This window comes from Rhipicephalus microplus, chromosome 8, assembly GCF_043290135.1.
Source record: "Rhipicephalus microplus isolate Deutch F79 chromosome 8, USDA_Rmic, whole genome shotgun sequence".
In the NCBI taxonomy this organism is placed as follows: Eukaryota; Metazoa; Arthropoda; class Arachnida; order Ixodida; family Ixodidae; genus Rhipicephalus; species Rhipicephalus microplus.
Genome location: NC_134707.1, coordinates 33,267,894 through 33,290,078, shown reverse-complemented (window position 1 = coordinate 33,290,078; position 22,185 = coordinate 33,267,894). Strand labels below are relative to the sequence as shown.

Here is a 22,185-nt window from a genome sequence, read left to right as displayed (position 1 = left end):
AAGAGGGGAGTGACATTTATGCAGCGCTGCAAGAAACTGTGTTCTTTTACGAAATGATTTCTGAAGTTGATATTTTAACCTCTGTCTGATGGAAATTATGTCTTTAAATTGTGTTTGCTCTACTCATTTGGATTCCTACTAAGAAAATCCTAATAGAGCCGTATAAGTGAAAAGGTCACAGCTGTTTTTATACAGCCATGCCTACTTTTGGGTACTTTTACTGTCCTTAACTCAAGTTGGCTACTTCTAGGGTTTTTTGCAATCCTCATGCTCATTTTTATACTTTCCACATAGCAACCTTGATACCTACAATCTGAGCCCGTTGTGCGAAGGATAAAGAGTTTCGCAAATGGCATCGTAAAAACCTAGTATATCAAGTGTGAGACACGAAAAATATGCATAATAAATTATTATTATTATTATTATTATTATTATTATTATTATTATTATTATTATTATTATTATTATTATTATTATTATTATTATTATTATTATTATTATTATTATTATTATTATTATTATATCTACAATTTAACGTCCCGAAACCACTATATTATTATGAGAGACGCCGCAACGGAGAGTTGCGGAAATTTCGACCGCCTGGGGTTCTCAAACGTGCACCCTATTCTGAGAACACGGGCCCACAGAATTTTCGCCTCCAACAAAACTGCAGCTGTCACAGTTTGAAAAGGGTGAGACAAAGGACAAGAGTAAGGGTGAAGTTGAGGGAGAGTGCAAGTGTGAATGGAATCGAAAAGATAAGGATAATGGCGAAGGGGAAAATTGAAGTGTCGAAGCAAGCAATGAGTAAGACGATGAAGAGGAGAATTCTAGCTTAGCTTAGCTTTCATCTAGGTTTTCTAACCTTGCTCATGGTTGCCAAAAATAGGATTGGCCTCAACGTTTTGCTCGACCAATGACGTCCAGCGTAATGTTTGTCTCATGCGACATCGCTTTGAAATCGACATCGCTCTTCAAGGTGAGCAAAAATTTGAGTGAACGACGAAAAGCAGGATGAGTAATGTATACCGAAGCTTTCGTCAGAAGAAATACTGAGAACTAACTAGAATACATCTTGAAGAAGTCAACATCAAAACACTTGCCTATACGTTCAAGGCGTACAAACAAAGATTATTTTGTGACACTCAACTCACGTAGCCACATGCTCAAAAAAAGATATTTCGAAAACAAATGAGACAAACATTATGAAATATTTGATAAAACAAAAACTGGTCGTGAATAATAGCTTTCCTTGCTTCAAATTCTAAAAATTCTTCAGAGCTGGAACCCAGAATGCTTTTTCGAACCCCTAAACTTGCTCGATTTTCATATACCATGCACAAAAACACTTCTGATACACTGACACATTGCCTAGTAGTGGAAAAGAGGGTATATATTTGCAAGCGAAAAACGCTTCAAAAGACAAAACACACTAAATTGAAAGCATTTTATTTATGTAGATGTTATATATTAGAATATACGTGTGTAAATATTACATTTCTTTTCAGGTGACGCTCAAGTCAGTATGAAAAGTTAAATGTGCTTGAAACTTAGTCTTTGTCTTCGCCTTTCCCACTGTCTTGGAATCATACCTAAAGTTTTTGGGCTGTATTGGTTGACAGCTTTGTTTTTTCAAGAATTCTATGAAATACGAAGAAAAGGAACACAGCTGGTGCGCTGATTGATGATTGATATGTGCAGTTTAACGTCCCAAAACCATCATATGATTATGAGAGACGCAATAGGGGGGGGGGGGAGGCTTCGGAAATTTAGATCACCTGGGGTTCTTTAACGTGCTCCCAAATCTGAGCACACGGGCCTACAACATTTCCGCCTCCATCGGAAATGCAGCAGCCACAGCCGGCATTCAATCCCGCGACTTGCGCGTCAGCAGCCGAGTACCTTAGCCACGAGACCACCGTGGCGGGGCAGCTGGTGCGCTGGCATCGTTTAGCATAGACGTGAGGCGATTCTTGGTCATGTGGTTTTTTTGTGGTGTTGATTCGGATGTTGTAAGCCCACACAAGCCGAGGAATAATGAAGCACTTTTTTTCACGATGAAATGCGACCGCTGTTGTTCTGTTGATCTTTTTTTTCATATTTGCAGTGGAAGACTTGGGAGACCATTTGTGTTCTGTAAAATGCACATAAAATTAGAAAACAAGTGTCAGTGTATTGTTGACAAGGCAAGCGTTGCAAACGCATGGTGTAGGGTAGATATTATCCGGTGACTCGCTGCGCTGTACTGCTGGTGTACGCTTGTGATAGAGAGCTACAGGCACAGCACCACGTACAAACTTGTGCTTCTGTTTGGAATGTAAATTGGCTTGTGCAGATTACGTAATACAAATATTGAAACAGAGCTTTACAATATAATACGACGTTGCCTCCTACTACATGTATCTTAAGAAACTTTAGGCACATTAAACTAGAAATATTTTCATTTTTTTCAGGTCGGTATACTGCTAACTAGCTTTGGCATAGGTGCAATCTCGTAAGCAAGTGCACAGAAGAGAAATAAATATGGTAAGTGTACATGCGCAGCTCCTAATACATGAGGGCAACAAACAAGAGAAATGAGTTTGTGCTCATTGCCACAGCTTAGAGAGCTTCCTCTGCATTTACATTGTCATTCGTCATAAAATGCCACCCTATACATGGGTTTCAGGCTCTACTACTTGTAGTGAGAGTTGTTTTTCAATAATAACTAATTAAACAAAATCGTCGCTGATTTCTGTACTACCCCAGGAAGACACGCAGCTTTCCAAATACACTGGGCGTTAATTAAAGTTGCAGAATATAAAAGTCGATAGGTTAGCTCATGTAAAGGCTGAAATTCAATACAGATAGCATTGAAGGCACGGGCAATCACGACAAATTGCACGGATCAAATGTGTTGGTTGAAAAACACGAACTCTTACATGAAAGCTGTACTTACATTGAGCTATCACTATGACGTCTCTCGTGGCTTCCTTCAAGTTATACGGGTTTTGCAAAGACACTCTGTATTTGTAAGGCTTTCCGGTTTGGAGGCCTCTCAGATAGACAAGACGTTGAGTTTTAGAGGCTGCAACGCACTGCAGTTTTTCCCCTCTTGATGCTGCGTCTTGTAGCTGCACGTAGCATGCACCTAGTTGGCAGCTACTTACGTTTGACGCGTCGATCAAGATACCCACTGATGTGAAGTCATAATAGAGTCGATGAATGCTGAATTCATCAGGGGCTAGCAAAACAACAAAAACATACAAAAATGAAGTCAGACGGATGGAAGTGCAATGGCGAAAAGTGAACGCAAGTCTATAAATGTGAGAAAAAGTTGCTGTACTTTTTTATGCACCAGTGAGGGAAATACACATGTATCTGTATCCAGGAATGTTGAGCGCACGAGATGGTTGACACTGCTGTGGGTGTGCGCGTCGAAGAACACTAACTTCCCATCATTTTATCTCATTGAACGACCGAGTAATAACGTACCAGCCATATCCACGTTGCGTTACTGTTGAATGTTTGGCTCCTTCTGCAACTCTAAACAACGCACAACGATTCAATTTTCTTCCAAAAAGTGCTCTTCTCACACATTACCTTTGTGCACTTCTGGCCACTATTTGATTTTTCTAGTGACAAATAGAGTGAACAAGACAAAGTGGTACAGTCAATCTTCGTAATCAATAAAAAAAGTATTTGGTGAAGCTTTAGATTTAGAAGCAGTACTGAACAATAAAGACATATTCACTGATTCCTCGGCAAGTTGTGTGATGAAAAAATAAAAACTGACTCAAGAAAGTGTACAGAGCCCGAACAACCCTAGAAAGTAAATTGCAAGGGTGGAGGGGGATGAACCAACCCACAAATTTCCGATTTCACGCTCTTGTAAAAAGCGAAATAATATAAACACACATATGAACGTACATAAAGGGTATTTAAACCCTCTCCAGATAAAATTTTGTGTGCACCCATGGACGTTAGGTATCTGTAAATTGCCTCCCGGTATATAAAAAAATCAATATGATGTATAATGAGTCGTGGCTATTTAATTCTAGTACACTACATTACGCAAGTTCACGTGTTCTTCTTCAAAGAGGAACAGCATATGTAAAAATACGTTCCCTACACGCATGCAGTAATAGTACGTAATGCATCTAACAGCGGCACGCAATCAAAATTCTCACGTTAGTACTATGACTTTAAAAACTCAATTTGAAATTGACTAACTCGTCACGTAATTTCATATTTAAAGATAATATATGATAGACAGTATTATTATAAGCGGTTATTCAGCCAACTACTACCAGAAAAAACACTTCGTTATCTCTTTCCAGTGCAATGGGAATCCATGAAAATCTAGTGTGAAAATTCTTTGGAGAAATTTTCTGTCTAGGATGATATATTATCAGGTGCTGATTGATTACCAATCCAACCAATAAGTTTGAACAATGAGTCTTCAATACCAATGCTGCCCTAGTTCATAGGGATAAAGTTTTGGATCAGCGAGAATAAAAACTGGTTCAAGAATAATAAAGACGTCACTACCACGAGAGGAGGAGAAGAAAGTAGAGGAAAGCAAAGTTAGGCAATACACGGACGAGCTGGCTACGCTGTCATTATTATGAAAAATAGCCTACATGTGAACTACGAAAAAGAGAAGCGGAGTTTCACGTACCAAAAAGCGCAGCATGATTGTAAGACACGGCTGAGTATTGGACTCCGAAAATCGGCACGATCGGTTCTTTACCTTCCACCACACCCTATAGGGGCCACATCCTTTTTCGTCCATTAGTTTGCGAATGCTATGACTGGAGTGAAACTATCGACTGCATTCTTATAGAGAGACATTAACGCTCGTTTACAAAAACTTCACTCATGTAGAAATAAGTTCAGTGATTACCTCCGCCATGAAGAAACACAGGTACTGAAACCCCCGGCGACTTGCGTGGACGCGTTTCATTGTTCTGCGTGTGCACGGTCACAGTCACGTTGCTGCAAGCCGAGACGTTGTTGCAGGTAATACTAGTCTGGTCCTCGTTCATAAAGTTCACTGGCAGGCACGACCCGACGGTCTGCTCTTTGGGTTTAGTATCATTGATCTCGTCAATATTTTCTAGAACGACTTGAACAACGTAGCTGTGAAAGGAGCCCAGTGGTGGTTTCCAAGACAGCGTGAAGTAATCATCGGCGATGGCGGTGACAGTTAGGTTCTCCACTTCTGGTAAGGCTGAAACATGAAGAGATCATTAGAAAACCATCTTTCGTAAACAACAGTCGGCACGATATCTCTATATTTCCTCAAATATATTTTTGACAACACTTATGCCAGAACATCAACGTAAAAACGGCTGCAGAGACAGAGGAACAGTATTTACCATTGTTGTCATGTTTCGCGCCAAGACAACAACACAAATATGATGCAAGCCGTAGATGCGTAGTGCGGGTAATTTTTTCTTATGGAGTTCTTTAAGGAACACTGACATTGCCGAGCTAATTGGAGCAACAGGTAGTGATATGGAATTACGAATGACACTCAAGAGAGCACTTTATTACAAGGCAGCAAAATATGCCAATCTCTTAGCGTTTGATCACTTGTCATGCTTGCTCCTTCAAGTTGTCGACTAAAGTTTTCAATGTCAACCAAAATATCGCAGTAGTAACAACACAAAGCCAAATGTTTTTGACTTTTAAGAACTTTTGAAGTCAGTGTGCACTTCAGTACGTTGAAGTGAGAAACATTTACAGCATTGAGTAGATCGTTGCTTTTTCATATTGTGATCATTGCTGACTACTTCCCTTAGCCGATGTGGTAGTACTCTGGTTAAAGTGCTCGGCAGCTAGTCGGAGGACCGGGAGTTGTATTGCTGCCGCGGGTGTCATACTATGGTGAAGGCATAGATTTTCCGACGGTCCAAAATACCCAAACAATCTGCTACGGTATACCTTACAATTGTAGCAGGAATTCGTCACGTGAAAGCTTAGAAAACTTATTGATCTCTTCAAATGATGCTCTGAGAAGAAAACCATTTGTGACCAAAATAAGACTGCGTCCCATAGTTTTAGGGACGAAAGAAAAAACATGCCTCATTCTTTGTTATAGAAAAAAGCTGCACAAAAAATTGCCCGCAGCTTCCCTCGGGGGAACACTGGGGAGGATGCGGACCATATAATTGGTTAACGGGGTGTTAAAGTGCGACTTACTTGGGTCGATGGCTAAATTGGTTAACGTGGCTGTGAAATGGGGTGTTAAATTGCGACTTACTTGGGTCGATGGCTAAATTGGTTAACGTGGTTGTAGGAGGGGGTGTTAAATGAGTGAACACGTACACACGTATGCGAAAGGGCGGCGCTGGTCGAAGGGACGTCGATCATTGTGTTTGTGGATTCGTTGGAATTCATTTCACCGCGACCTTGGACGTCGACGCGCCGTACAAACCAACCGACGAGCGGCAACTGAGCGAGCGAGCGCCGACCTTGAGTATATATACAGCACGACGGCGCATGCACTGTCAGCTGTTGAATGTTCTCGAAGCGCGACGCCACATGCGCGTCCACTGGAGAATCAGGAGAATTGTAGATGTCGAACGCGGTGTGTAGAGGAGGAAGGGTGCACAGATGGTGGAGGAGTGAAGCGCGCGCGGTGTGTAGAGGAGGAAGGGATGCACAGATGGTGGAAGAGTGGGCGACGGCGCGACGGCGCATGCGCGCGCGTCAGCTGTCGAATGTTTGAGAAGCGGTGCGGACGGCGCGGACGGCGCACTACAAGGCGCGAGTATAAGATGCTCCGCATCTAAAAATGAAAGGTTTCATCACAGAGTAAGTTGAGCGTTTATTGTGCATTGTTTCCCTGCGAGGGTGAAGCAATAGATGCGACAGCAAAAAATTAGAATGCCATGTGAAAGATTGCAAGCAACGTGATAATACAAACGAGCTACTCGAGCATATATGGCGCACGAAAAGACTACACACACGAAAGCGCAACGTAACAACTGCCACAATGTTTACTTCTGTGTGTTTGAGGAGCATGCTCCTTTGGTACAGGTGGCTTCTGCTGTGAGCGAAGTGGCGTTCGTGCACTCTGTAACTGCAGCGTAAAAACCAAGACATCCAAACCGAGAAAAACGCATGCACACGGGTAACCATGCCTTTAGGGCGAAGTACAGTTGGGGGCGTGCAGGCATCGCAACGAGCTCGGTGACGACCTTTAAAGGGCTTTGTTTGTGGCATCTCGCTGGTGGCAACGTGCCTCCGAGCTTTGCGTACCACCAGTGGTAATATGAGCAAGGACATAGCTCACCATTAGTATGCCGAGCAACGTAAGCCCTAATTGTGCTCGAGTCGTTTCGCGTCACGCGCTGTGGAGTGTGGAGTCGTGGGCTTGATTCCCGGTAGCAGAACATTTTGTTCTACTTTTTGTCTGTTAGTGTACAACTTTGAACATCACGTTCACAGTTCAAATGCGCCAGTCAAGTTTTGGTGGACTATGGCACCTAAAAATGCGTGTTAAATATGAACACTAACAAAAATGATAGTAGATACGACATTGCCCGGTAGCACGATACGATAACGTAGCCGAAGTGCCTGCGGAGGTAACGCAAACACTAAGAGCCCATATTTTCCTTGTTCACGCCTCTTGATAAGACACTCAGTGCTCAACAAAGGCATAGAGATAACTCACCCACGTCCGCGCTTTTGTTGAGTCCACGAGGAATGTTGATCTAAAGGAAACATTAGACACACTTGTGACATTCCGGTCAAGGCGCAATTACGTGTACGTATTAGTTAATACATGCGGCCTTATCGTATTGTCAGAACATGCAAGGGACTTTAATGAAGTCTGAATTGATGCTTGACTTTTCAAGTTTACGCAAACTTATACTGATTTACATGAAAGCAGTCAAGTGATGTCATGCATTTTAACGCTAGCCTATGTTTAGTCTATGTTTCGCGCGTTAAATACTTCTACATGCTTCCTTTAAGCATTGCATACGTTACATTTTTCTGGTCTAACTATTTTGCAGAAAAATGCTTAAAAACAGAAACAGAAACTTGCTCACCTTTTCGAAGCACCCAAAGAGAAACATTGCCAGCACGGTCCCCGCAACAATCAGGACGACCGATATAGGCAGAAATATCTTCCAAATGCGCGTTCCATGACACCGTTGTTTTCTGCTCCTTTGAGGCAGCTCTTCGTGAACTGGAATACGCTGACCAGGTTCAACTCCGGACAAGATTATTTCACCTTCTTCATGGTGATAACGGACCGGCAACCTTGGTTGTTCTCTCTTCATATCAAGCAGCTATTGTAAGACATACACCTTGGATTCAATAAGAGTGCAGTTTCACAGGCAGCGAATGGCGATATACATGTCAGGCTGGTTAAGGTGTTTTGATTGTAAAGGTGATGAGTTAATAGCAAAAATAAATTACCTTAATGTATTATGTAGAGGACACTGCTGCCTGTAAGCATAAAAAAATTCAGTGGTTTTAATAAATATGGGAAGCTTTAGAGGAAACCAACTCTGACAAACTGACAAGGCAGGTGTATGAACGCCAGTGGCTCTTCGATCCTCAACTGATCACAGTCTAGTATATTCTCATTAAATACTGACTGCAGCGTTTGTTTTTAGCGTGTCTATCGGTATGCGTAACCACTGTGCATTATCTGTTTCCTGGAAGGAGATAACAGACAACGCCTCCGTGATTGCTGCATGTTCGACACGTATAGTCAACAAATTATTGCAGCGCTAACTCAGACAGCCTTAGTCGCTTCTGCTTGATAGCGCACTCATAATATAAATGTGACTGATTCACTGCAGCATCTTTTGTTTGTTAATTCCAGTGGAAAGCTATCAAATAGATGACTGAACTTCCTAGCTGCTCACGTCGCCACAGCTTGGAATGATGAATCATTACACACTGCGTAAAATGACGACACAAGTCACTGTCTCTTAACACCATTGAACGTACGACTTTAGCAGAGTATTACGTGGGTAAAGTTGGTGCAAAGCCGAACGAAAAACATTTGACCCAAACTGAGAATAAAAAAAGAAGAACGAAGTACACGACATCATAGTTTTTTGGTAGGTAAGTTCCTCGACTCAACCCAAATATATATATTTTCATAAATGTGGCCACACAGAGCATGTAATTTCACTTCACTCACTTTAGTAGAAACATTAAATATTCACTAATATATTCATCCCCATCCTCCTTTACGAAAAACGCTTCAAGCACTTCACGTCTAACCGTTTTTCTGCTTCTTTACATCGCACGAGGGTCTACAAGCAGTGCGCAGCTATACCAAGCACACTAGAAAGGGCACACCACCTTTATTTGATAATAAACACTTCTTAGATGATTATTAGGGCAATGGCCCGTTTGACCAGTGTATAGTCTATATAACTCTATGAAACAATCATAAAAAATGCCCACAATACAACGCAAGGCTTACATTGCGTGCTTATTTTGGCATGACGGCTGGAATATTTGCGTCGAAATGCGGGCACCAATCTACAAGAAGCTACTAGATAACCTTACCCCCCTCGTCGTCGCATAATTGTACTAAAACGTAAAGCCTTCAAGCCAGCTTCCTTTCATATTTTGGAAAATCTTGTGCGCATGAGAAAAACCAGCCGTCTTTACATCACGACCTGGTGTGTCGCTTGAACCTATGGAGCGTTGTTTTCGAGTTCCGGCGCACTGGTAAGAACCAACGATGTGAAGCCAGGTGGACCAAACCTCGAAATCTCTAACTTGAATCTTTCGTTCATATATTGCAGTCTGACAGCTTTGTTCCAGCAATCTACACCAGTAATCACGTGACAGCTGGTGTAGGTTGCTCGAATCTCTCTCCCAAACCTCCATAACCACATCTGAACGTCGACACCCACACATAGCTTCTAGCATCGTAGCCAGGACCAACGCAAGCAGCTATCTCTTTGACGTTCCGGTCACTGCACGCCACCATCTGCTTCACCGCCAAGCGGCAACGTGAAATCCCAGACTGCAAGGCTTTAAATACAGGAGCGCTTCAGTGAGTAAAGCAAATACACGTGACCTATCACTACGACGTCCCGTAGTCTTAAAGCTTGCTAAAGTTTCGTACATTTGATTACTATTCAATACCTCGAAGAAAAATAGGCAGATCCCACGTACAGTGGGAATCGATGATATACGAAGCACGAAGGAGAAATGTTGATATGTCACTTTAAAACCAGCGCAAATTTATGAGGTGGAAGGAAATGATGCCGTACTTGACTTCCGTGTCATTATTTTCATGTTTGAATGTGTCGTTTACCTTCGTCACCTATTCAAGTCACGTGATACTAAATTTAGTATATGTGGAGCTAGCGAAACGGCCGTGAGCACGCAATGAGCGTGGTATGCTGTCATGTTCTTACATGACATGCGTGCCAGGATTATCATGTTTGCACCAGTCATATATATCGTCATCCAATGACGTCACGTAACACAAAATTTGGTATATGTGGAGCTAACAAAACGGCCGCGAGCGCATCATGAAGGGCCCAATATACCCCAATGTAGCGCTAACGCGCGCGCGCGCTGGGCACAGCGGCACTACGTTATCAAAACGCGAGCACTCGATAGTCTGACGCCAGGCGCAACCAGCATCCGTTGGCACGGCCCGACGGCAACTGGTGCGAAACGCGTCATGTTGCAATTCGCGCCGATGCGTTACCCAGACAACACTGCGTCTCCTTGTGACGAAGGGACGCCAGACGCACTGAAACGCGCATGCGTCAAAGCAATGCAGCGTGGCGTGCGCCTGCGAGTATATGGCAGGACGGGTGCCTGGCGCGGCAACGCCGGCGGGCACAAGCACCGCATCACGTCGAAATGTATTGGCGCCTTGACTGTGGTATGTAGTCATGTTCTCAAATCACACGAATCTCATGAGTATCATGTTTACACCAGTCACATACTTTCATCATCCATTGGCGTCACGAAATACCAAATTTGGCATATGGTAAGCTAGCGAAGCGGCCGCGAGCGTATAATCAGTGTGGCATGTACTCATGTTGTTACATTTTTATTTATTTATTTATTTAGTATACCTCAAAGGCCCCAGTCGGGGTATTACATGAGGGATGGGCATAATTAACAACATATTAACGATTCAAGCATGGTCTTGAATACATGTGGGTCGGAGTGGTGCATGGCGAAGGCAGGCAAGTTGTTCCACGACATGACACGCATGTCGTGATTATCATGGTTGGATGTGTCACTTACGTATATGTCGTCCGTTCGCATCACGTAATACTGAGTTCGGTACGTGTGAAGCTTGCGATACGGCTGCGAGTACATCATGAGTGTAGCATGCAGTCATGTTGTTACATGACACGCATCTCATATTTGTCATGTTTGCACTAGTATTATACATTCGTCATCCATTCACGTCCCATAATACCAAGTTTGGTAAAAGTGAAGTTAGCGAAACGGCCGCCAGCGCATCATGAACGTGGCATGTTGTCATGTTGGTAAATGACACGCATCTCATGTTTATCATGTTTGCAACAATCACATATTTCCGTCATCCATTGACGTACTGTAATACCAAATCTGGTATCTGTGTCGCTAGCGAAACCGCCGCGAGCACATCACGAGCATGGAATGTAGTCGTGTTGCTACATGACACTCATGGCATGATTTTCATGTAAAAGTCTGTCGCTTGTGTGCGCCATGCAATCATGCCATACCATACCAATTTCGCAACATGCCATGTGAACGAAACCATTGCAAGAGCTGCAGCACCATGACACTTAAATCATGACATTCATGGCGTCCATGTTATGATTTACATGATATGACTAGTAAATTACGTTTTTCATACAGTCCAGTTATATCATACCAAGTTTGGTATTGATACCATTATCAAAACGGCCAGGAGAGCTAAATGTTGTAGGCGGCTAGATAGATAGATAGATAGATAGATAGATAGATAGATAGATAGATAGATAGATAGATAGATAGATAGATAGATAGATAGATATGCTCAACTTCGCCGAAGTTCGCTAAGAAATGCTTCGCATTTAAAAACTTGATGCGCTTGCAAGATAGCATTCAGATAAGTATTCAGATGCATCATTTGAAGAAAAGTGCGCACTGAACAGCGCGGTGGTGAGAGTTACGTTGGTTACATGGATGACATCAAGACCGCATTCATTAATCCATGCGTGAAAAAGGTTAAAGTCCAGCCTGTCGAGTTTGTGGAACAAGGAGCCTTTTATATGTTTTTTGCGCAAGAGCATACTTGTGTTCCAGCCGTCATTTTTCAAATCCAAAGCTTCCATGCGCTGCTCCGACAAATAGCGTTAGCACACAGTGCCATTGCAGCTGCGAACTCACTCTCTGAAACGCATTTGCCTTTCCCCCAATTAGAACGAGCTAACAGTTCGAAAAGGTATTATTCGTCGCTCGCTATACGCTGCGTTCTATTGGGTACAATAGAACACAGCGTCATACCAAGCGTGATGGAGAAATTTGTGGTGTCTTCAAATCACTGGCATCTTCTTCGATCTGTTTGTTGTTGCACTGACTGCAGGAGTACATCAATTCAAGAAAAGTGACGGAAACTATTATAACAGTAGTCTTTAGAGGCACGGGCTGTTCAATTTCGTTTCGAAGCTCTTGTTGTGTGCATAAGTATGCTTAGGAATAAGTAGCACACTACCCTTCGATATTAGTTGCAGTTGAACTACTAAAAACCAGATCGTGACCATAGCTGATAGCCGAGGCCACGTATATAGTTACCATGATCGGCCTATCCATTGTACCACATTGATCAGCCGGTGCACACCTTTGTCTTCATCTACAAGCTCCCCCAACGCGTAGGCCCGGAGGATTAGCTGACTTGCAGGGTAGTATACCTAAATAAATAGGTCAAGACCAACTTTGACAAAACGGATTCGTGGTAAAGAAGAGGTAATTAATTGACGCTTTAGTTACAGTATTAAAAATAACACGATGTTCATTTCTACAGAGTGAATAAAAACGAAGCTGATTTGGACTTCACTCATAAAGCTCGTCCTCGTTTAAGACCGTGCTGATGAGGGTTGTGTTGAAAACCTCTATAACAATTTAGAGCGTCCTGTTTACGCCCGAAGTAGTTACTGATGTGTAATTGAAAGAATCGGCAGATCTAAGTACCTTGTTAATCAACGTTATGTGAAGCGTGCTGATGTAGGGTGATTGTGTTGTATAGTAATTAGCGAAAACTCACAAAATGAAAGTAACTATAAATACTAAAGGTATTCACACAGACAAGTGTTTCATATAAGCGGTCAATTGAACATTCGTAACGACTGCAAAAGCAACGTTATAATATCAGAACATCAAAACTGGTAAGCTGATATGTAGCACTTGCGCTCGTGAGGATGGTAACCCTGGACACTGCTAGATAAATCAACTTCAGTAGATGACGCTCAACTACAATAAACGTTCACCCGACATGACGGCTACATTGTAAGATTACGTACGTAATGTATATAAAATTGGATAGCCTGCGCTGCAACCACAGTTGACGTTTCACCAGCGTTGCACTTAGGTAGTATCTATTAACAAAGCATCGAGACCTGGCATGGCTCAGGGGTAAAATAATTGAGTGCCGCGCTGAATGTCCGGGTTCGATTCGTGCCGATATTCAGCATTTGCATTCGTCGGGTGAACGCTGCTGATGTTATTTTTTTTCGTAACGCTCTCGCGTTAAAATTGCGAACGTTTATTCTCGCCGTTCCTGGGTACACGCAAACTATTGATTACCTGAGGAAGATACCCGCACACCTGTGGCAAATACCCACTCGTGATATACAAGTATGTGCCACACGTGTCTGGTGGCAATTGTTTGACGACATACACAAAGGAATTGACACATTTCCGATAAGATGGCCAGTAAGTCATGTTCATCAAACCATGTCACCCTTCCATACTAATATTGCTTCTCGCCAAGCTTCCCAAGATCCACAGTGGCACCCAAACAGATAAGGTGTCACAACGAGGAGCCCTGTTTAATGCCTGAACACGACTTCAGCAGTCACTATTTTAAAGATGTGAATGGCAAGAACATCCGTGTATTTCGGTTGAAATGTGTGTTAAAGAGCCTCGGGTGGTCGAAATTCATGTGGGGACCTAAGGCCGTGCCTTGTAATCATACTGTTTTGTCACGCACCAATTTGTGAAAGCTCATTATTGTTGTTGGTGCGTGTCCATGGTTTTGCAGGCCGATGCTTCCGCCATGCCTCATCGGCCCGTAGGAGAACGAAGGGTCATTGTGTCCGGTGTTTGACACTATCGTTTATCGCGTGATAGCGGCTGTAGCATTGGATTGCTCAATGTTTTCACCGAAGGTGGCAATAAACTGCCGGTATTTCGCTAGCGGAACTGCAGCATGACCAGAGACCGGAAAGTAGCAACCTACGTGGATGATGGAATGTATTTGAAGCTGAACGGCTTGAGAGGGACGTTTTCGTGCAGTCACGGGTCATTTCCAGCTGTTTCGGTTGCTATATTGTTCACAGTTATGGTACACTCAACGTTTTGGTTTTTAAAGCTCCAGGGTGCCGGCAAAGCACCGGATCTTCGTCTGGTCGAAATGAATCACTTTGAATAAAGTAAGCTGCATTTTTCAGGGCACCATACTTCAGCTCTAATTTTGCTCTAGTTTTGAACGCACAGCACAACCCACGTGTGGTTGCGAAACTTCAGTGCGTTTTCGGTATCAGAAGTAGGAGAATGAAAACAAAAATGAACGTTATGAAAATCAGTCAGAGGCGCTAGGTGCGCTGGGCTTTGAAGACTCACGTAGGCTACAAACCAAAAGCAAAAATTGGGGGAGAAGAGGCCCTGGCCAAAAAACGAACATGTCTGGCTGCCCATCACATATTCAGTTTGGTTCTGACGCCAGTCGGTTGCAAGAATAGGTACTCTTTGTGGAAGCAAGAACTAGTAAAGCAAGACAAGGGGGAAAGCAGGTGAGCTTCAGCTGAATCAGGAGAAGCATTTGAATGATTGCGTTTACAGTTTGACATGAAGACCACTTCATTCTAAGAAGCCGGTGTGTTTACGAAGGGAACTTTAGCTGCAGCTAGTGAGCACAAGAAACAGCACAGCAGCAGTTTAATACACTGACATCGTTCAAGCTATCAGGTTCAAGTTATCAGGTTAAAGCTATCAGGTTCAAGGTATATTTTAAGTTATCAGGTGTACAATCAGACACTGAGGCTACTCAATACTACGAGGCTGGAGAATATGTGAATGTATCAGCACGTAAAGTTCTCTCCGGGAAGCGAGAGCACTGTACTTAACTTAATTATCAAAACGAATGCAGTGTACAAATCATTGTGAAGCAGAAGTGCAGAGCACAGCGACATATTGAGATGGGGTATTGTTAGAATACCTTTGTTCTCGGTAGGTAAAATCACAAACTAGATAGGCATACATTATCGCTTCTCTTGTAAATTGTATCAGCTGGTTCATATAGTTGTGCGGGGTAGTACATTCAAAATCATTTTACTTTTTTTACAGGTTCGTTGCATGCTTAAGTGTTTCTGAAATGTCTTCACAGTCACATCGCTTCCTCGAAAATCATCAAATATGCTCTCTACTCATGCGGTTTGAACAACGTGCACATGATTTTCATGGAAACCACAAGTTACTCTTCTATGTTTCAAAGCATTAACAATATGATACGAGAAATATGATACGAGAAATATCAAAATATGATACGAGAAACATTATATAAGAAAGACATACTACACGAAAAAGGCATAACATGCACTGAGGAGTGATAAGTGTTAATGATTAAAGATATGGAAGTACACAACAGTGTTAAAAATGACTATTATATTGTAGATAAAATATAAAGTTTACACTAACTGCAGAAACCTTAAAAAGCAGCAAAAATGATCGATATTTGGCTTTTGCTACGTCTTACATTGGCGCACAAAGTGAAGAGAAGCGCAGTCTGTCCCATACCTTGCAGCAATGTCTAAACGCCAGTGCCAAAAACTAAAATGCATGCATGGCCATAATTACACCGGTGGCAGCGTGGTCCTTTCATCACAAGCACTCGGCACGCAACACTTCGGGCAAACATCACGTGGCGGATGTTTGGGCTCCCGCCTGTGGCAGTGACTTGGCGCTGGCTGCTCCACTGCGGATGCGTAATGCGATGGGGAGGGCTTGCTATGTGACCACGTAAACCGCGAGGCGGCTCCAGGAGCGCGCAGGGGGCATTGACGAAAGCGTCGCTGCTTGGGGAGAGCTACAGACTTGACAATTTCGGCGGAATCGGCAGTCAGTTTTCCGGTGTTTTCTGAATTTGTGCTTCTGACGGATGTCACAACTGTGTGTTGTACGCTAGCGATGACGGCTAATACTTGCTGTGTGCAGGGTGGTCGTTCAGGCTAGAGAGGTGTGACCAAAAAAGGTTGTTATGTTTGACGAGGGATGATGATGAAACGGACGAATGAAAACGTGCTATACCACGACGTGCAGTTGGTAGATTTACCTTCATTTCTGAAAACATTACAATGTGCAAGATGCCACCGGCGCTAATAATACTGAAGGCTTCGTAGGGAATGGAGAAAAAGGTGCCTGTGTGACGCGAGAAGGCGAGTTGCAGGTTGGCGCTGTTTCTTTGGGAGCTTGCCCGTTTTTTTAGGTTCTTTGCAGTTTATTAGGTGTTTTGCATTCCTTTTTGTACGCGGTTGTTTAAAGAGATTTGTTTATTTTTTATTCACTCAATGTCAGCAAAAGCTAATGTCTGTATTTGAATAAATATACATAGGTTCATTGGTTCATACATAGGTTCATTGAACTTGCTGCCTTCAATCACTGACCTTGCACATAGCTTTTTTATGCTAGAAAAAGTGCCCGTCATGAATATCTGGTTTCAAAGGTTATTTTCTAAAATTTGTACTAATTTTTAACCATAGAGTTCTTTGTTACCTATAACTTAGTGGCTTGATCGTGTGAAGTTCTTAAACATATGCCTAAAATAGGCAGTATAAAAATATGAACTCACCGGGAGTTAACAGTTGGTCCACTTTGCAAGTTTAGAGTATTCTGCCTATGTTGCGTTTTTCACGTTCTGAATAATTTTAAAGTGCTACAAAGCCGTGCTTGTGAACACATCTGCTTATTTTCGCTAGATTAGAGAGAGAAACATGGCTTGGTCTCAATTAATCAAGTCTGCTCTCTAAGAAGGGTTCGAAAATCTTACTTAATCACGATGGTCTAAACGTCGTTCGCCTATAAGCAGTCAATGGAACGCACGTTGTGATTTGTCAAGGTTCTAGAATAACCTAGTGACTCTGCTACATACGCTGCAAAATTTAAATTTGTGACGCACTTCCGCTCATGCAATATTGTTCACGCCACATGTAGTTGTCCAAGTTACACGCCGGAAATGAAGGTTACGTGGTTGTAAAGTCTAGGCTACAAACTCTAGAGATCAGCGTGTGCTGAGGCTGCACATAAACGTTACCTTGGAAAAACTTCGTCAATTATCATTTAAAGTGTTGCCAAATATATGTGTTAACACACATGAATTATCATTAGGCATGCTATATAAAGCCTGCCGCTTCCTTTCTTTTTTCTTCCTCGATCTCACATCTCCACTATCTTCCTTTTCATTCGTTTCTCTATACTACACATGGCTATGCTGTGCACTATTATCACCGTTTTCCTGAGTCAGTGGCCTTGTGTGGAGTCAGCGGCCTTGTGAGATAGCGAGTCAATGATCTTGTGTTGACATTTTTGAGCGTTTAGTACTTTTTGCCATTAAACGTGAAAAGTTCATTACTACACCAAGTTCGTGGTTAGTATATAAATGCGCAGTTGCAGTTAGAGTATGTCTCCAGTGTAAGGACATGAGGTAAGCGAGTTTTTTTTTAATTTCGAGGTAGCCATATTTCGGGACGCTTTGCATACAATTAGCGGTAATTTATGATGGTGACATGCCATATGTTATAGATGAACTAACACTGATCGATTGAGAAATTCTTTATTATTTCGCTGAAGCTGGCCCATTGCGAGGAGTTATTTGCTTGTTTGGAAGAAGTTGGTCCACTTTTTTTGAAGTTCTTGAGGTTTTGAAAAAAAACGCTATCATCAGTAATAAACAAATGACCTTAATGTGAGATCCGGTGGACTTATGTCACCGATTTTCTAATAAGTGGAGACCCACCCAAGTTACAATGTACTTCGTTCTGCCGAGCACCAGGCCGGAACAAGTAGTTATCCGCCAGCAGCAGTCCTCTGCCTCCAGATCCTCATCTATTTCACCAAAAAATTGCGGTTGATTAAGGTGCACTTATAAACCACCTAACCAGATGAGTACCTATTTGGAACCGAACAACTTGTCGGCGTATTCATCTACCCAATGGAAAAAACCAGTGGATTAGAAGCAGTAAGCAGTGCGAATCGAACCCTGCACTTCCCGCATTGCATGCAGGCGCTCCAATCTTGGAGCCACAACTGCAACATAGTTAGAGAATGAAAATTTGTTATCTCTGGTTAAGCACTACAAATTCTGTATTAAAGAGTTTTCAATGGTGCCGCCATTCAAAATGCTCATTCAGCCGTTTTCGTTAACTGACAAGCTTCGCAAATTGTATAAATGTGTTCTCATGTCCTCTATATGAACAATACTGTGGCAACTGTAGACGCATTGCTCGCATGCATAATGTCTAATATTAGATGCTCTTTAGCTTAAAGACTATCTAATTGTTATGAGAGTAACAAGCCACCACTGCAACAATAAACTTTTGAGGAAATTTAGATTCGTAAAAACAAACACTTCCGAGGGAGCACGTGGTTCTTTTCTAGAATACTTGATTGATAGGCAGAATGCAGCAGGTTTAATTCCTGCTGAGACCTTGCCATTGATTATTTGCTTTCGTTGGATCTTTGCTGCTGATGTCCGTTTTTATTTGCACAGCATTTCTCACATTATTCAAGCATTTCGGCGTCTATCTATCTATCTATCTATCTATCTATCTATCTATCTATCTATCTATCTATCTATCTATCTATCTATCTATCTATCTATCTATCTATCTATCTATCTATCTATCTATCTATCTATCTATCTATCTATCTATCTATCTATCTATCTATCTATCTATCTATCTATCTATCTATCTATCTATCTATCTATCTATCTATCTATCTATCTATCTATCTATCTATCTATCTATCTATCTATCTATCTATCTATCTATCTATCTATCTATCTATCTATCTATCTATCTATCTATCTATCTATCTATCTATCTATCTATCTATCTATCTATCTATCTTTCTGTCTGTCTGTCTGTATGTCTGTCTAAAGAAACTGAAATACAGATAGACGGATAAATGGATGAACAATTCACCGTTTACCAATGAAACATTCCGAAGCTACACCCCTCTCATCATCATGCACTTCATGCAGATGTGATTTTTAACGCGAGAGCGTTAAAGAGCTCGTTTCGCAGAGATTCCGGTGTTGGCGTTGGCGTCGTCAGTTGTGAGCGAAAAATCATCACCCTATGCATGACCGTATCTACGAGAACGATGAAAACAAAATAACTAAATGATAAAAAACCCGGGAGCAGAGTGGGGACCAAAGCAGGCTTGTTTGGGTCCGAGTGGGGATTTAACCTGGGTCGTTTGCGTGGCAAGCGGATGTTCAACCACACGAGCACGCCTCTGCTTGTAAAAATAGTGAAAAGAACTTGCTATATTTGGAAACACTGTGAAAGTAGCTTTTAGGCTTCACAAACACACGTACCCTGTATCCCTTACGGAAATGCCATATATGGCAACGTATATAGGTTATATCTGGCCACACATAAGCATATATGTCAGCATATGTGGCTTCCATTTACCATATATGGATGTATATTTGGCGGAGTCGATTCAAATAAGGTGTTATATACAGTCATATGTGCCGCGGTTAGTCCATATAAAGAATCAAATCCGGCCTTATAAGGCATGGCCACATCATATATAACATAACAAGTAGATCCCTATATGTGGAAGTGCTCCCTTGTATGGGGTGAACCATGTGTGTATATATATATATATATATATATATATATATATATATATATATATATATATATATATATATATATATATATATATATATATATATATATATATATATCATCACGTTTGCAAACTATTATGTGGATTGTCAAAATATAACATGCCGTTCAGAAAGGTGACCTGCTTATTTTCTACAACAACAAGAGTGATAAGTACATATATTGTTATTGCATTGCAATAAACAAACAAAAAATTTGGTCAGCTTTGTGTACGTGATAGTTGCAACTATGCATGCAGTCATGTGGAATTCAGGCTTGCAACAATACCTTGCAATTATTACGACTTAATTAATGTATACTAAAACAGACATGTGTACAAGGAATGCGATCGCGTCAGGTCAGAAAATGTATTGAAGCTCTCGAACCTCGCCGTTATGATCAAGCAATCCTATATAGTATTATGTGAAAACGACATGCTTGCAACTTATATTGTTCACAATATTGCATAGTTTGGAGTGGCAGCGAGAAATGGCAATATCACTGTATTTTTAGCTTGCACATCGGTGAACAAAATTGCTGATTATTGGATTGTTTTGAAGGATTATTGGATTGTTTTGATACGCTCTCTTTATTCAACAAAAGTTCAGGTAATGTTGTTTACCTCCATATGTGATTGCTTTCAGCTGTCATTTTGCATAATATCATGGGCAGTGCGATGTTTAAGGGAGTATCTTCGAAAACAAAAAAAAACAACAACTTATGCGAATGCAATTCGCACGCATTTATGTGCTTGAATTCAAGATGGAACCTGTACGAATTTTTTGTGAAATTGCATCTTGTGTTTCTATTGGCTACATATAACGTTCTTGGCTGTGCAGATATTAAGCTTATCGAAAATTTTATGCGTGCACTAGTGAACGATTTATTTGGTGTACTATTTTCAAGCGTCAAATAAATCTCACATTATACACACTTAACAGGCATACGTTAAGAAAGGTGCAACTTGCTCACACATGATATACGTTTAATGAACCATGTACTGAAAAGCTGGAGCTTTATTGCAACCTTTAACGTAGGCTGCCGAATTCACAAACCTTCTATATTGTGTGGGTGTGTCATTATTTAGTTAGGGTCGCACGTAACTTGCCAGAAGTAGCTTAAATAATACCTTGCGAATACAAGTGGAACGACACAATTATTGCGAACACGGGCAGGCGTGATGCCTCACCCAAACTCTACATTATGTAAACAGCCCTCCGTGGCGCAACCACGTGATAATTAAAACTGCTTGCGAACTTGTCTTTTCAACACTAACACTGTGGTGCATTTACTTATGCTATAAGCATGCCGGTACATGTACCGACCAAAATGTGCAATTACACACTCGCGTATAGAGGTTGATGGACACCCGGACACTAGCTTTGCTTCAATGTGGCCAGATAATTCGGCCACGTGATAATGATATGAGTGTATGATTATTATTATATTATTGTTGTCATTGTTGTTGTTGTGTCTTATTGTGTTGCTTTTATTGCGAACGTCCAACTTGTCTATTCTCTACTCTGTCTATACTGTGTCGTTACGTAAGGTTTCTGAGATCAGCAAGCTTGAAGTTATTTTTGAATGCATGCAAATTTTTTCTACTCGCAATAAATGTGCGGCCATACGAGGCCTTCGTTCTATCTCTGTTGACAGAATGTCTTGAAAATCCAGTGCTAGAGCATTCTACAAATTTTACACCGTAATATTTCTTTCTCAACTTGAGTATATATCCATATATGATCTGGAATGGCTTTGCTAAGTCCAGCACTAACGCCACTGAGCGTGCCCAGAAAAAAATATAAGCAATTAAACCCATCGCTTCACTACACTCTTTTCAACACTGCTAGAATATTGTCTTTGTCATCACCTAACGGCCGAAAAAACCGCTCTGAGCTGTTATTTTTTTACAAGCTTGTTCGGGTAATATATTCTGCCCTTCTCGGTTGTAAATTTTCAAATTCTGCGTAAAGTATCCAGAGAGAGTTGACCATTGCATGGAGCTGCCAGCTTCTTCCCACACTCTATCCTTCACTGTTTACCTACTCTCTCCAACGTCAACTTTCTAGATTTGTTAAGTTTTTCATAGTCCACAGTCAATTTTTTA

The 22,185-nt window shown here is 41.6% G+C and overlaps 2 protein-coding genes across 5 annotated transcripts in view; one reads left to right on the top strand and one right to left on the bottom strand.

Moving 5' to 3' along the window:
- Window positions 1–1,432: 1,432 nt before the first annotated feature.
- Window positions 1,433–8,552, bottom strand: LOC119187912 (uncharacterized). 2 transcript variants are annotated; one of them, XM_075871482.1, is made up of 6 exons: window positions 8,416–8,552; window positions 8,043–8,285; window positions 7,664–7,703; window positions 4,886–5,212; window positions 2,939–3,223; window positions 1,433–2,134 (listed from the first exon to the last, which is right to left on the bottom strand). In XM_075871482.1, coding segments are annotated over exons 2-6 (888 nt in total). In that variant the 5' UTR covers window positions 8,277–8,285; window positions 8,416–8,552; the 3' UTR covers window positions 1,433–2,132. The 2 variants fall into 2 exon arrangements, with proteins under 2 accessions (XP_075727597.1, XP_075727598.1); XM_075871483.1 differs by having other exon boundaries at window positions 3,150–3,223.
- A 2,247-nt stretch (window positions 8,553–10,799) lies between these two features.
- LOC119185208 (uncharacterized) overlaps window positions 10,800–22,185 on the top strand; it is a 72,746-nt gene continuing 61,360 nt past the window's right edge. For 2 of the 3 annotated variants that reach the window (XM_075871481.1, XM_075871479.1), the window contains exon 1: window positions 10,800–10,867. The gene's annotated coding sequence lies outside the window, so the exon portion shown is untranslated. Of the gene's footprint in view, window positions 10,868–17,857; window positions 17,882–22,185 lie in introns of those variants that run through there. The other variant, XM_075871480.1, reaches the window with a different exon arrangement.